This window comes from Nyctereutes procyonoides, unplaced genomic scaffold (assembly GCF_905146905.1).
Source record: "Nyctereutes procyonoides isolate TBG_1078 unplaced genomic scaffold, NYPRO_anot_genome, whole genome shotgun sequence".
Lineage (NCBI taxonomy): Eukaryota > Metazoa > Chordata > Mammalia > Carnivora > Canidae > Nyctereutes > Nyctereutes procyonoides.
The window spans coordinates 11,212,103-11,226,567 of record NW_026575033.1 but is presented as its reverse complement, the minus strand read 5'-3'; the positions used below and the strand labels follow the sequence as shown (position 1 = coordinate 11,226,567).

The following is a 14,465-nucleotide window of genomic DNA, read 5'->3' as shown; positions in this document are numbered from 1 at the left end:
TCAGACAACGCACTTTCTCTGTGTCTCACGCACTCCTGTGTCCCCAGAAGGCTGCATCTGCTCTGCCCAGCCCCCAAACCCTGCTTTTCATCAGGGTTCCACTGTTCCCCTTGGAAGCAGCACCTTCAGGCTTTCAGCCACTACCTATGTATGTTCCTGATCCCAAATCCACCACCTTCTGGACAATCTGCTCTCCTGAGTCTAAAGCAAACAAATATCCAGCCTCCAGCAGCTGACACCTCCACCTCAGACATCACCTATAGAAACCAAAAGTCATCTTGTACCTACAAACCCATCCTCAGACTCAGATGGTGGCCCCACCCTACCCCACCTCAGTCCTTGCTGGGCACTGGTCCTGACTTTCCAGCCCTTCACCCAAACTGCCCTGGTTCTGGCCTCACATCCTCTCTAAGGCCGCCGCCACCACCAGCTCTGCCTCTTGCCCCTGGTCCAGTGCTTCTCACACTGCCTGTGATGAAGCACTAGCAGAAGTCTGCACCCTCATTTTGAGCAGCATTACCCCCAGGCAACCCCCAACGACTCCTTGCCGCAGTCTTGGGTCAGTTCAGCTGCTTTCCTCACAAATACCAGAGTGATGGTTTTAAAATATAGAGTTGACATGCTGAGGCCCTAATGGCTCTCCCTAGCAGTCATTTTCAACTGGCCATGCTTTTGGTAACAGTGACTGTTGGTTCATCCGACATGTATTGCCAAGAGCCAGGGATGCTAAATGTCTCGGATCTCAAATATTTCTCAAATGCTCAGAGTGCCCCCTTAGAGGCCTTGAGAAAGGCCCTGGGGCCTTAAGAGGGCTCATGGCTACTCTGGCCATCAGGTCCCTACCTAACCTTCCAGGTTGGTATCCACACTGCCCGCCTCCTATGCAACATGCTTCTGCTTCTCACCTGGCTGCCTTCACTTGGCTGTCTACAGAGAAACCCTCCCCTGCTCCTATCCCCCTCCTTAACCTCACCTATTTTCCTTATTTTAGGAAATAGTACCTTATTTTTTATTTTTATTGTATCGTGATAAGAACATCTAACATAAGCTCTGTCCTCTCAATAAGTATTTAGTGTCCAACAGAGTTCAATGCTGGAATGCAGATCCCAGAGCTTATTCATCTTACTTAATTGAAACTTTATGCCAGGTAATAATTACTCATTTCCCCTTCCCCTGGTTACAACCACCCTGGTCTTTGATTTATGAATTTGATTATTTTAGATACCTCATGTAAGTGGAATCATGCAGTAACTGTCTTTCTGCACTGCCACTTTGCTTTGAAATTGCCTGTTTAATGGGCCTCTCTCCTCTCCTGGACTTGAGTTCTTTAAGTATAAGGACTATACTTTGCTGCTACCTGTGTGCTCAGTGCTTTGCTCTGTAAATATTGAATGAATGAATGAATGAGAATGAATGAGAGGTTCATAGATAAATTCTACTGACTAGGTGAGTCCTTGATGTGTAAACAAAATCCTGACTTTAGTAGAGATGTCAATTGGTCTCTTCTTCCTTTCAGTGACTAGAACTCCTGGCGTTTTGGCTGGATCCATAGGCTACCCAACTAGATATTACCTTTCCCAGCCTAGGTGTGCCCACATGACAATGGTATATAGGGGGAAATGATGGAAATATGTATACTACTTCAAGGTCATATCCTTAAAAGGAACCTGGTTGTCCTCCACAAATGGGAATGCCCATGTAGTGGTAGTAAACCAGTTCCAACCATGCCAACGAGGACAAGACATTTCAGCCCATGAAATAAAACAGAAGGATCCTGGAGCAGAGTTGCCAACCCCTAGCCCATCCACCAACAGGACTATTTGTGAGGGGAAGTAAATCTCCACCTTCCTTAAGTCATTGCAGAAAGAAAGCAATCGGTCAGAGATACACATCTCCTGTCAAAGAGTTCTTGCCGAGAGCTGAGGGATAGAATTCATCTACAGACAAGCACTTCTGTCTTAAAGGCCATAGCAATGCAGTGTAGCGACCACGCTGGGAGGGCTGTTTCTTCTGCTCAGCCAAAGAAGAAAGCACCTCTATGGCAAGACAAGAAGGTAGACCTTCCTACCTTCCTGCTGAAGGTCTACTCAGACCTTCAGCATTATTCATAGCAGCTGTAGATTCAGTTCATGCCTATTTTAAACATTATTAAAATGTACGTGCATGTGTCGATTTTTCTCTCCAGAATCCTTCTTGGATATTACATTACAAATCAACTCAAAAGTTCAATTAATGATATCCAATTAAAAAACTGATTAAGAGACTCATGGAGGAAACACCACACTAAGGTTAATGAAAATGTTATTTCAACATGAAAATTGCCTTAGAACCTGCTACTAAAATTTTGAACATTAATTATCCCTGCTATTTTAAGCCTTGCTTTTAAAATGTTATTCCTTCCACTTTTTTTATACTTTATGACAAAACCACAAGAGTCCTACAGAATTATGCAAGTCTCTTAAAAAAAATAGGAAGAATTTAGAAGACAATGCTTTGAGCATCAGGAATTAACAAGAGCATTTTAAACAAGTCAGTATTAAATAAGCAAACAAGTCAGAAGAGTTACTCTCATCTAAATAAAATGGATTTTATCTACAGAAGGAGGACTTTGGAAAACGTGAAAGTAACAACAAATAAGTAACTAGCAGACATCCCAGCCATCACTACATACCTGTGTGAGATTTGTTGCTTGCTTTAAGATGCTTTTTTTTAACTGTTCCGCTCTCTTTGCATGAAAAGAATTACTTTGACTCTGGATGACAAATACAATTCCTTTTAAATCTAGAACCAAAGGAAAAAAAGCTTTCAGGTATTTATTTTTCAACTGAAATAAACTTAAAAATGGATTTAAAAAAAAAAAAGTTGTAAGGCAAGCCTTCAGGCCATAAACTCTTAAGGGAAAAAAAAAATCAATGTAAATGTAATCATAGCAACAAAAATCTCTTTTTAAACTGATCTCTGAAACATCCTTCCTAGAAGTTAGCAAGTAAATAAGCTCACTGTACTAGATCAAATCTGTGGTAGCAAACTGTGAATCCGCTCCTACATCTGTCGAAAGATGACTGTAAATGTGAGAAAGTAGGAAAGTGTCTACAATGCTAGTCTCCCCAGTAGCTGAAAATCTTGTTTGCAACTAGCCGCCTAACAACTCACACATAATCCTACACTGCACTATTACCTGCTATGAGTTGAAGTGTGCCCCCTGCCCCAACCCCACAAATGTCATATGTTCATGTTCTAACATGTAGGGCCTCAGCATGTGACCTTACTTGGAGCTGGGTCTTTACAGAGAGGCACTCAAGTTCAAGTGAGGTTGTTAGTGGGGGACCTAACCCAGTATACTTGGTATCCTTACAAAAAGAGAAATCTAGACACAGATACACCGAGGGAAGATGATGTGAAGCCACGCACTAAAGACAGCCATCTACAAGCCACGGTGAAAGGCCTCAGAAGAAATCAACCCTGCCCACACCTTGATCTCAGACTTCTGCCCGTCAGAACTGTGAGACACATTTCTATTGTTTAAGCACACAATTTGTGGTAGTTTATTGCAGCAGCCCTAGCAAACTAATACATGACTTCAAGAATGTTCTGGATGGCTCTTTAAGATGACACTCAACAGGGACTGCTTCTGACCCATTAGGTCACAAGTACTTGCAAATAAATAACTCAATAATCTCTACTCTATTTACCATGGCACCTAGCCAGAATTAAGTGTTATCTCCAGGAAAACAGCCACAATTCTATAGGAGCAGGGCTTCAACATGAAGTGTTGCATAAAAGCCCATCTACAATAACACTGGCAGTATTTACTAGCCCCCTAGGGACTCACCTCAGGGTGGCCAGCTTTCTCACAATGGCTAGCAAAAAGTAAACCCTCGTATGTTAGGCCCACCTGACCAGGGAAGACTACTTGCTTGACAGCAAAGATGGTTGCTCAGTCCCCACAATGGAGAAACACATTAGGTTCTGAGCTTACAATAAAGCAACAGATAGAAACAGCCATCATGTCAGCAGCCTGCCACCAGACAGGGGCATTGGCGGAAGGCAGACTTCATATAAATTGTAGCTTCCAGGCAGGTTTACAGCAATGGTGGGGACCTGCCCCCTACCATGTGCCTTTCCCTTTAATACCTCGATTCAGAGACGTAACCTGGTTTTAATTTTATTCCTTAAATTTTATTGTTCCTATGTTCAGTTCCATAGTTCCATTCATTTATTCACTCATTCAAATATTCATACAACAAATAGCTCCACAGTGAGCCATCTAGATCCTAAAAATAATCCAAAATGCTCTTTGGTTAAAACTTAATAAAAAATTTAAAAGGAAATGCTCAACAACCTACTGAATATGACCTAATTCTTTTCCTGTAGGAGTTTATATAAATATGAACATTCCACGTACCTACCTACCTAATTCAAATCAGTTTCTTGGCTGTATAAATAGGACACACAGATAAGACTTAAACAAGTATCTTATAATTTCAACAGAAATGTAATATTCTATCTATCATTCTATACTATCTGAAACATTGCTGTTAAGTGACATATCAAAAGAGGAGTTATAAAGACTTACTTTTGTTAGAAATGAAATAAATAAACCTCAGAGAATAATTTTTGCAAAATTTAATAAAGCTGAAGACACATTCCCAATGACCCAGAAACTCCACTCCTACTAATCATCCTTGAGAAACTTGCATACCTGTAAAAAAAAGGATATATAACAAGAGTGCTCACAGAAGGATTGTGTAAAAGTAAAAATTTTGAAGCAACTCAAATATCCACTAACAACAACACAATTGGAATACTACGCAGCAATGGAAATTAACTAGCACTTGATGCGTCAATCCAGGTGGATATTATAGATGAATCCTACAGATTGAAAAAAAACAGCTACAAAGGAATAACCATATAAATCAATGGTCTGTGAGAAGATAAGCACAAATATATGTAAGATGGATATATACTATATAAATGCAAAAAATATATATATACACATACCATATCATATGTGACCAGAAAATATAAAAGATTACATGAGAATGATATAAACACCAAACTAAGATCATAGTTAAAAGGCTTCAGCTATGTTAGGAATGTTATATTTCTTAAACTAGGTGGTAGATACGTGGATGCCCATTACTCTTTGTAGCTTCCTGTATGTTCAAAATAATTCATAATAGAGTTTTTAAAAGAGCAAATCCATCTGTCAAAAGGTTAATTCTGCAGCAATCAACTTCTGCCTTTTCTTCTACCAGATAAGCAAAACTCTCACCGATCCCACAAAAACAACAGTTCTTCCTCATGGGGAAGAGGCTTTACAAGGAGGAAAAAAGTCAATTCTTCCCCTTTGCTTAGACCAGAGTCACATGCTATGAGCTGTATTTGTTTTTTCTGCTACTAAGAAATCATCACGCCTTGATCACGTGAGCTATGAGCACTCGTCCAGCAAACATCTCTAAATCTGTGTTGAGTTCAAAGCTCTGTGCAAGGCTGCACAGTCCCAGCAAGTAAAAGCCTGAGCCTAGTTCAGAAGGCAGCCCTCACAACACAAAGCCAAGCAGAGGAACTAGAGAAGCACAGAGGAGGGGGAGCAAATGTAAGGAGGGTTTCTGGAAAGGGGCATTTCCTGAGTTTCCTTTAAAATGCAGCAATTATCTGCAGACTCAGGTACAGAGGGTGGCAGAGAAGGAAGCAGGGTTATCACAGAGCCCACAGCCTGCCTTCTCTCTGCAGCATCAGGAGTAGATGACCGGGGGAGTCTGTCAGGCATTTCTGAGAAAAAGATGAAGGGAACAGTCAGTGATAAAGTTAGAGAGGGAGGCTGGCTCAACCAGATCAGATTGTGAAGGATTTAAGTGCCACACTAAGAGAATGGATCTATAGATTAAAAGCTTTCAAACTGGGGTAGGGCCACAGAGCCATCCGGGACCCCAAAGAGTGGGGAGTTCCCAGAAGAAGCAATGAGGACACTGTCCTGGGGATGCCCAGAGAAGAGGTGAGAGGAGTTTGAGGGACAGAGGAAACAGTGAAGGTTTGGGAGAGTAAGTGAAATTAGGGCTCTGAAAACAGTAACAGTATGGCTAAGAAGTAAGATCCATTCTTATTGGATTGGCAGTTACCGGTGATAAGGCAAAAGAGGAAGGGTGTACCCAACCCAGTTCCTAAAACCCTAGTAATAATGAATGACACAATATCACTGAGAAGCCATCCAGCCCCACCTCCATTCTGGGGGTTGGCAGGGGAGGTGACTGGGAGGGACAAGTTAGCATAGTTAGGTGCTAAAAACTGTTTATATACTCAAACTCCTGATGTTCCTCATCTCAGCTCCAAGAAAGACTTGTCTGACAGACATCCTGAGCTCTCCCTAACTGATCACATTCTGTCTGAGTCTAGACCCCAGGACTGACCTTAGTGGCAGTCTTCTCTGCCTATGCTGTTCCAGCCTCTGATTCTCAAACTCCTGCTGCCCAGTCAACTGAGCTAAATAAGACGATCCCCCTATTTCCTCTTCACGTCGGTCACACCTCTCTGAACACACTGCAATTTGCCAACAGAAAACACTATCAAAACTCAAGACAGATGGTCATTGTTTCTCCTCCAGGAATGGACAATAAATGGGTCATACCTTGAGTGCCTGACAACAATCAGGGGCATGATGGGCCAGAAGAGGAAGGTAAAGAAATCAGTCAAGGCTGGGAAAGAACCCGTACAGTTCTGAGGCCAACAGTAAGCAGCAGAGTACTAAGAAAAGATGACAGAACCAAGGAAGTGGTTAGGAAAGATCCCTAAAGGAGAAATAATAATTCTTTGAAGGAGAAAGAAATCAAAGGTTCTCTATTTCTCAGGTGTTGAGCACCTATCATGTGCCAAATGCCCTACTAAGTGCTAATCCTTCCTGGTCAGAGGTAATTTAAAAACATGGATTCCATCCTGCTGCTGTCTTTCTGATGAGGAATCGGTGTGCAGTTCTTCTGATAAAAGTCAAATAGCAAGAGGCCTTAGGACTTGAGGCTGAGGGATAAATACACATACACACACACACACACACACACACACACACACACGACAGACCACTTCAATTGTGTTCTACTTGGTGAAAATAATTGTCACCCATGAACCTACTGACTAGGCAGTGAGCCAAAACAGAAAAAAGGCCGCCCCAACCTGAGTGTGGTGAGACTGGTCTTCTAAGAGGACTGCTTTGGTAGCCCATCCCCGTCCTGCAGACCCATGTTAACACTGTGGCAAATAAGGCCCCTGGGTCTTCTCTGGATAGGCTGATACCAAATCACATATGATTAGATTTGCCATTTGTAATTGTAAGAATGTTGATTTACTTATTCTGGTAACTTTCCCTTGGTACTTTAAAGCCCATATCCCAGACTAGCAACTTGTTAATCACCATTTTCAGATTTTTCAGGACACCTGGATGGCTCAGTTGGTTAGTGTCTGACTCTCAGTTTTGGCTCAGGTCACAATCTCAGGGTGGTGAGATCAAGCTTCACATTGGGTTCCATGTTAGAGGTGAAACCTGCTTAAGATTCTCTCTTTAGTTCCCCCCTCCACCCCCTCCTTAAAAGTAAAATATAATCATTTTCTATAAGGAGCCCCAGAAACCCCATAAGCTCCCATAAAATAAACATACAAACACCCAAAATCACAAATGTTGGCTGCATAGAGAACATCTCCACATGGGGAGGAGTGGCTGAGCATCCAGGATGTCATAATATAAAGAAGAAAAAACAATGAACCAATATGGCTCCTTCAATCTGCCAGTCTCAGAACTGAAGGCATACATGCCTGGGGCCCCAGCACAAGCTATCCTCCCAAAAAAAACCCAGGGTCATTCTCCTGCCTTCTAGACTCCACAGAACCCAGGCCTATGAAAGGAAAGCCTACAAAAGAAAATGTGCCCTTTCTCTACTGTCCAAGGAGACACCAGCTTTACCCTCTCAACACACTGGGGCATTTTTCTCATAAGAAAATGACAATAGTAACAACAACTGTGACTTCATGGTCACATTTTTGAAGATGCTTACAATCTTCTGAAAAGGAGTATGAGTAAGGGTACAGAGGGGCCAGGGAAACTACAGGATGTCTACAAGGATCCAAGAAGCTGCTTCTGTACTAGGGTTCTCAGGATGAGTTTGACTGATATGATTGGTAAGCTGATCTCCAGGGAAAGTGATGACTGCAAGTCAACATGTAGAAAATCTGGCTCCAGGCAGAGGTTAGTCCTTTTCTCCCACTAAGTGTGGGCCTCTAATGACAGAGACTGTGTCTTACTCATCCCCATCGCCCCTACAGTGGCCACCTGGCACAGTCATCCACCCTAATTGGAAACTCAATAAATGAGGGTCAACGAATTCAATCTAACATATTGGCAGTTGTGTCTGGTACAAATCACATGCCACCATGTCAATCTGAAAAGTGTTCTCCCCATGTCTTCATGAGGGTAGATGCTGGGTCAGGCCCAAGATGGAACATGTATTTGCCCAAGGATATTTACCTCATAAATAAAATAAGAAACAGAAATTCACTTCACTGAAATATAATTTATAGGAAATATATAAAAAAAAGAAAAAAAAAGAAATATATACCTGGGTATATACTCATAAGTTAAAAAAAAAAAAAAGCATTACTTACCTATGTCACTTTTCCTTGAGACACCACTCTTCTCCAAATTCTGTATTTTGGACAAAAGAGAAAAAGATAAATCTCTCCACATATCAAAGCTAGCAAAACACCAAATAAATATGCATGGTACACAGTAACATTTAGGTGAAAACGGTGAAGAGGAGAGCTTGGCAATGCTTCCCTAAAGAAACAAACCAAAATGTATGGGGGAGTGAGCAGAGATGATACACTTCTGCATCATGACAGGAGCCTCCTACGGGGCTGCCCCTTTCTTATGTGATCTTGGACAAGTCACTTAATTGAACTGAGCCTCTTTCCTCCTGGGTAAGATGGAGCTAAAGCTAACTCTTAACTGGTTCACAATGTTCTGGGGTGAGTTCATTTAAAAATCCTGTGAATTCAAAAGCATGGTAAACAAAACAAACAGTATCAATGCTGGCAGTGTGTTTTTCACAAAGATGAGCTCCACTAATTATGGTATTTATCATCTTGTGGGCTCAGACACACTGTCATCCAGAACATCACCATGATGTGCTCCTCCACCTGAGGAGCAGTACTGAGGGCCTCAGCAGAGCCCGAGGAAGCAGGCAGCCTGTGGCTCAGGAGCACTCACGAGCACAGAAAAAGCATCTCACAGCTACAGAGCTTGGAAGACAGAAATCCAGACATGGGCACAGAAATACCTGGTCCTGATCCTGAGTAGATTAGGGGAGGGGCTCATAAAAGATTTCTCTGCCAAAGTGCAAAGTGTCAGCCACTAAATCTGCCATCCTCCCTGTCTTCTCCAGCAAACGAGGAAAAGAAGTTTCCCTCTAATTGCCCTTTTCTGCTTCTGACTGCCATTCACTATAATTATAACAACTGGACAGTGGCAAATATCCTTCAGTTTTCTTCACAGGCTGCAACAAGAAATGCATTCATGAGCCTTTACCAACAAAATGGGGAACAGCTTCCAAGCCAAGATACAGCCACACAGAGATGTAAATTCTCAGAATGCCAAAGGGATCATGACGGTAGACAGGGAGGATAGAGAGGGAAACATAGGATACCGTCTACCTTTGGCAGCATTTCCTGCCATTATCTTTGTCTCAAGAGTAGAAATACCCCAAAGCAGAGGAGAACCTCATTGTGGTGTATTGATCTGTTGTGCCTCAGGATCAAGTGACATTTTACTTAATCATAATGAAACATGGACTTTTTGGAAAAGCCCACTAAAAAACACTGGAATGCTCTAGCCACTTCTTTGTGCTGAACCAAAGTCAGGTTACCATCATAAGTTAGCACAAATCGACTCTGCATCTTCCACAGTCTGTCTACCCTCGGAGAAGAAGCGCCAGCCTCAGAACCAGAAATGCCGCTGAGCATTCACCGTTAACCTGCTGCCCACCCCTTGGCCAAGCTGCCCACTCCTTTCAAGGCCACAGCTTTGGCTGGGAAGTGAGGATCATGGAAAACTTGAAAGCTTAGATTTAAAAATAGCATTGGAGTGGGTAAAGAAAATATAGTGTATACACAATGGAATATTATTCAGCTTTAAAAAGGAAGGAAATTCTGGCACATGCTATGACACCAATGTACCTTGAAGACCTCAAGCTAAGTGAAATAAGCGAGACACAAAAAATACTGTATGATTCCACTACACAATGTGATTCATAAAAACAAAGTAGAGGGTGGTTGCCAGGGGCTGGGGAAGGAGAATTGAGAGCTGTTTAATGGGGACAGTTTCAGTTTTGTGAGACGAAAAGAGTCCTGGAGATTGTTCGCACAACAGTATGAATACACTTAATACTGCTGAACTGTACACTTAGAAACGGTTATGGTTATGGTTAATGTTATGTTTATTTTACCATAATGTTTTTAAAAAGAGAGAGCATTAGAGATTATGTAAACCAATGCTCCCCTTTTACAAATGAGACAACAGAGACTCAGAACAGGTAAAGGATTTGCCTAAAGTCCAACAGGCATTCTAGCCACAGAACCAGGATAAAAATCTAGGTCTTCTGAGCTCCTTCCAATGTTCTTTTTGCACATCCAAGTGATAATGTATGCCGTCTTTCTCCAGAGGTATTCTTCAGAAAATATGCATCAGAAGAAAGCACACTTGAGAGTGAGCTCCAAGTGATACCCACAACAAAAGTCTCCTTTAGCAATAAGCTGAAAGATTTTTTAAAAATACCCTCAACTCCTTGTTTCCTAATTTACGCTGGAAACCAACTGGACTTCCTACCACATCTCTTTGTGAAACCAAAGAAAATCAACCAAAATTACAAATCTTTCCATTTGTTATTAAGCCCTGCAGCTCCAACTGGCTGAAAACAATAGCTCAGAAATGATTAACAATTGTGAATGGCTCAATTTGTAAACTGTAAAAATAAAACATCCTAGAATGGTTAAGTGAACTAAATGGAACCAAAATGGTCTTGGGCAATTTCCCCTTTGAGAAAGAAAATTAGACTAAATGAACGAATTGACAGGACATTTAAAATTCTGTCTCCAGCTTCCCTCGTGAAAATGCTTAGCTCTTCCTAAGAAGAAACACGTGGTTTGTTTTATTATCTCTGCTGCCACATGTTTCTTACACCGACTATCAGTTTCAGTCAAAATGTGCTCACAAAACTCAAAGTTTTGTGAGTCAACTGAATTATTATTCAGATAGGAAAGAGATTTCTTACTCATGTATCCACCCCACAAACAGCTCTTACCCTAGCTGAGAAAAGACAAATCCAAATCACCCTTTGGTACAGGTTTTATTTATTAAGGCACGATAGATTTCAACATTCACAATCCACATATGTACTGCCTCATTTACAAATCCTCCATGAAAAGAAGACAAGACATCCTCAAAAGAATTTGATATGAAATCTTTTAAGGGACGCCTGGGTGGCTCAGCGGTTTAGTGCCTGCCTCTGGCCCAGGGCGTGATCCTGGAGACCTGCTATGGAGTCCCACGTGGGGCTCCCCACATGGAGCCTGCTTCTCTCTCCGCCTATGTCTCTGCCTCTGCCTCTCTCTCGATCTCTCTCTCTCTCTCTCTCTCTCTCTGATGAGTAAATAAAAATCTTTTTTAAAAAAATCTTTTAGGAAGAGAAGTAAAATGGCATCTTGTACCCAGTCGCAAACAACCAACTGCCCCCCACCCCCCGATGTTGAATAAAATGAATTGATCAGGGGATCCCTGGGTGGCTCAGTGGTTTAGCGCCTGCCTTCGGCCCAGGGCGTGATTCTGGAGTCCTGGGATGGAGTCCCACATCAGGCTCCCTGCATGGAGCCTGCTTCTCCCTCTGTGTTTCTGCCTCTCTCTCTCTCTCTCTCTCTCTCTCTCTCTCAATCTCTCTCCTGAATAAATAAATAAAGTCTTTAAAAAAAAAAGAATTGATCAAGATGTGTTCATCAATGGACTCAGCTATAAGCTGGTCCTTGTTTTAATTCTGCCCCCACCACTTACTGACTAGCACCTCAGTTTCTCTTCTGTAAAACGGGAATAATAATTAGAAGACCTACATCACAAGATTGCTGTGGGAGTTTCATTTAGTAATAAAATGTTGAGCATAGATAGCATCTACCTGAAGGAAATGCTCGATAGTTGTTAAATCCAACTCTGTTTCATCATGAACATCATCTATTTCATATGAACTCAACTAACACCATAAAAGAAATTTAACTGATAAAAAGCAATAAGGTCTATTGTCCTTCTTTTTACTTTTGATTTTTTTAAAGTTCCTCTTGCAAGGCTGAGTAACATACTTCTTGTTGTCGTATCAGGTACACATTTAAATAGGGTGTGGCACTGTTTAAAGGGATGGACACACACACAATCTTCAAAACAGCTTTTTTGAATTAGATCATCCCATCTCATAGATGAGGAAACCAAGGCAGTGAAGGTGAGTCAATCCCACAGCATATCAGTATTAGAGAAGGGAAGTGAACCACAGTGTCCAACTCTATCCCTCCATCACCCAGGGCACAATGTCATAAGCCACCACAGGCAAAAGTGCAAGCTGAAGCACATACATGGCCATGGTTGAGGCAGCATCACAGCCTGAAGCATAAGCCAGGGAGTGGCGGGGGGGCGGGGAGCAGGTTCCCCTGAGAGCTGAGCTAGGTCAGAGTCCAGGTCAGTGCCAGGGACCAGGAACCTAGGAGAGGAACCTTGGCCCAAAGGGCAGGCCCCAGGAGGTACAACAGGGCACTGGCCGCACCCATAATTTGGATGTGAAGCTACCTGATGCCAACCAGGGAGTCTGAACATTACATGGGGTGGGCCCACCCCCCTCCCTGAGCGGGGCTGCCTGCCTTTTAGAGAGAGCCCTGCCTGGGCCCCTAAGGCCAGCAGTGAGGTGAGGGGGACAGAAGGTGGCTGTTCCTGAGCAGCATGGGGGAGACCAGCCCTCATGGACAATCAACTAATGATAATCGCAAATTACCATGGTTGTTGTTAAGAGCCTTAACTCCTATCTCCAGGTTCATCTACAGACCTTGGGCGACCTTAGACAAATTAATTCTTCTCTAGCTCCCAGTCTCAGGTATGGTCTATAGTAGACATTTTATCGCTGCCTCTCCTCAGGGGATTAATGGCTTTTTTTTTTTTTTTTTTTTTGGCTCCATGGCCTAATTGCAGGTGGGGTTAAGGACATTTTTCAAGGACTTTAATACCTTTACATGAAAGATGACACTAAGATACAAGACTCACCTTATTTCTATATATATTTATATATATGTGTGTGTGTGTGTGTGTGTGTACATATATGTGTTTGTGTGTGTGTGTATATTTAAGAAGACATATATATTTCCCTATTTAAAAAGGTGAGTTAGAACCTATGCTTGAAAGTATATGCTGCAATTCTCAATTCACTGTGCAGTTTTAATTCCCTATTAATATCACTTAGGTAGCCCTTTAAATTCATTACAAATAAGCTTTATTACTGCCAAACACACATACATGTTATAATGCACAAAGCTGCATAATATAAAATTACAGTGTGAAAAAATACAAGGATTCAGGAAATTTAGATTCTGACTTCACCTTTTAATTGCCACATGACCTCACTCAAATCATGTAACTTCTTTGAGGGTGAGTTTTCTCTGCTATAAAGGCATACCTCATTTTATTGCACTTTGCTTTAGCATGCTTTGAAGATACTGTGTTTTTTACGAATTGAAGGTTTGTGGCAGCCCTTTGTCGAGCAAGTCCATCAGTGTCATTTTTCCAATGGCATTTGCTCCCTTTGTGTCTCTGTGTTAAAATTTAATGATTCTCATAATATTTCAAATTTTTCATTATGATTACATGTGGTTATGATGATCTTTAATGTCAGTATTGTATTTGTTTTGAGGAGCCACGAACTGCATCCATATAAGATGATAAACATCAATGACAAATGTGTGTGTTCCATTCCACTAACTGGCTGCTCCCCATCTCCATCCCTCTTCTCTGGGTCCCTAGCCCCTGAGACACAACAATACTGAAATAAGCCAACTGGTAACCCTACAGTGGTCTCTGAGTGTTCAAGTGAAAGGAAAAGTCACATGTGATTTAAATGATTTAAGTAATTTAAATCACTTTAAATTAAGCTTAGGAAGGAAGGCATGTTGAAAGCCTAGATAGGCTGAAAGCTAGACCTCTTGTACCAAACATTATCCAAGTTGTAAATGCAAAGGAAAAGTTCTTGGAAAAAAATCAACAGTGCTACTCCACTGCACATATGAATGATAAGAAAGAGAAACCTTGCTGATATGGAGAAATTCTGAGTGGTCTGAACAGAAGAATAAAGCAACCACAACATTCCCTTAAACCCAAGCCTAATCCAGAGCAAGGCCCTAACTTT

At 41.8% G+C, this 14,465-nt stretch overlaps 1 protein-coding gene across 2 annotated transcripts in view; it reads right to left on the bottom strand.

Annotated features, from left to right (window-relative positions):
- The window catches only part of B3GLCT (beta 3-glucosyltransferase), a 127,398-nt gene that overhangs the window by 93,713 nt on the left and 19,220 nt on the right, over positions 1–14,465 (bottom strand). For both annotated transcript variants that reach the window (XM_055317462.1, XM_055317461.1), the window contains exons 3-4: positions 8,650–8,689; positions 2,672–2,781 (exon numbers count right to left, since the gene is read on the bottom strand). In XM_055317462.1, coding sequence (XP_055173437.1) covers positions 2,672–2,781; positions 8,650–8,689 — 150 coding nt within the window. The remainder of the gene's footprint in view (positions 1–2,671; positions 2,782–8,649; positions 8,690–14,465) is intronic.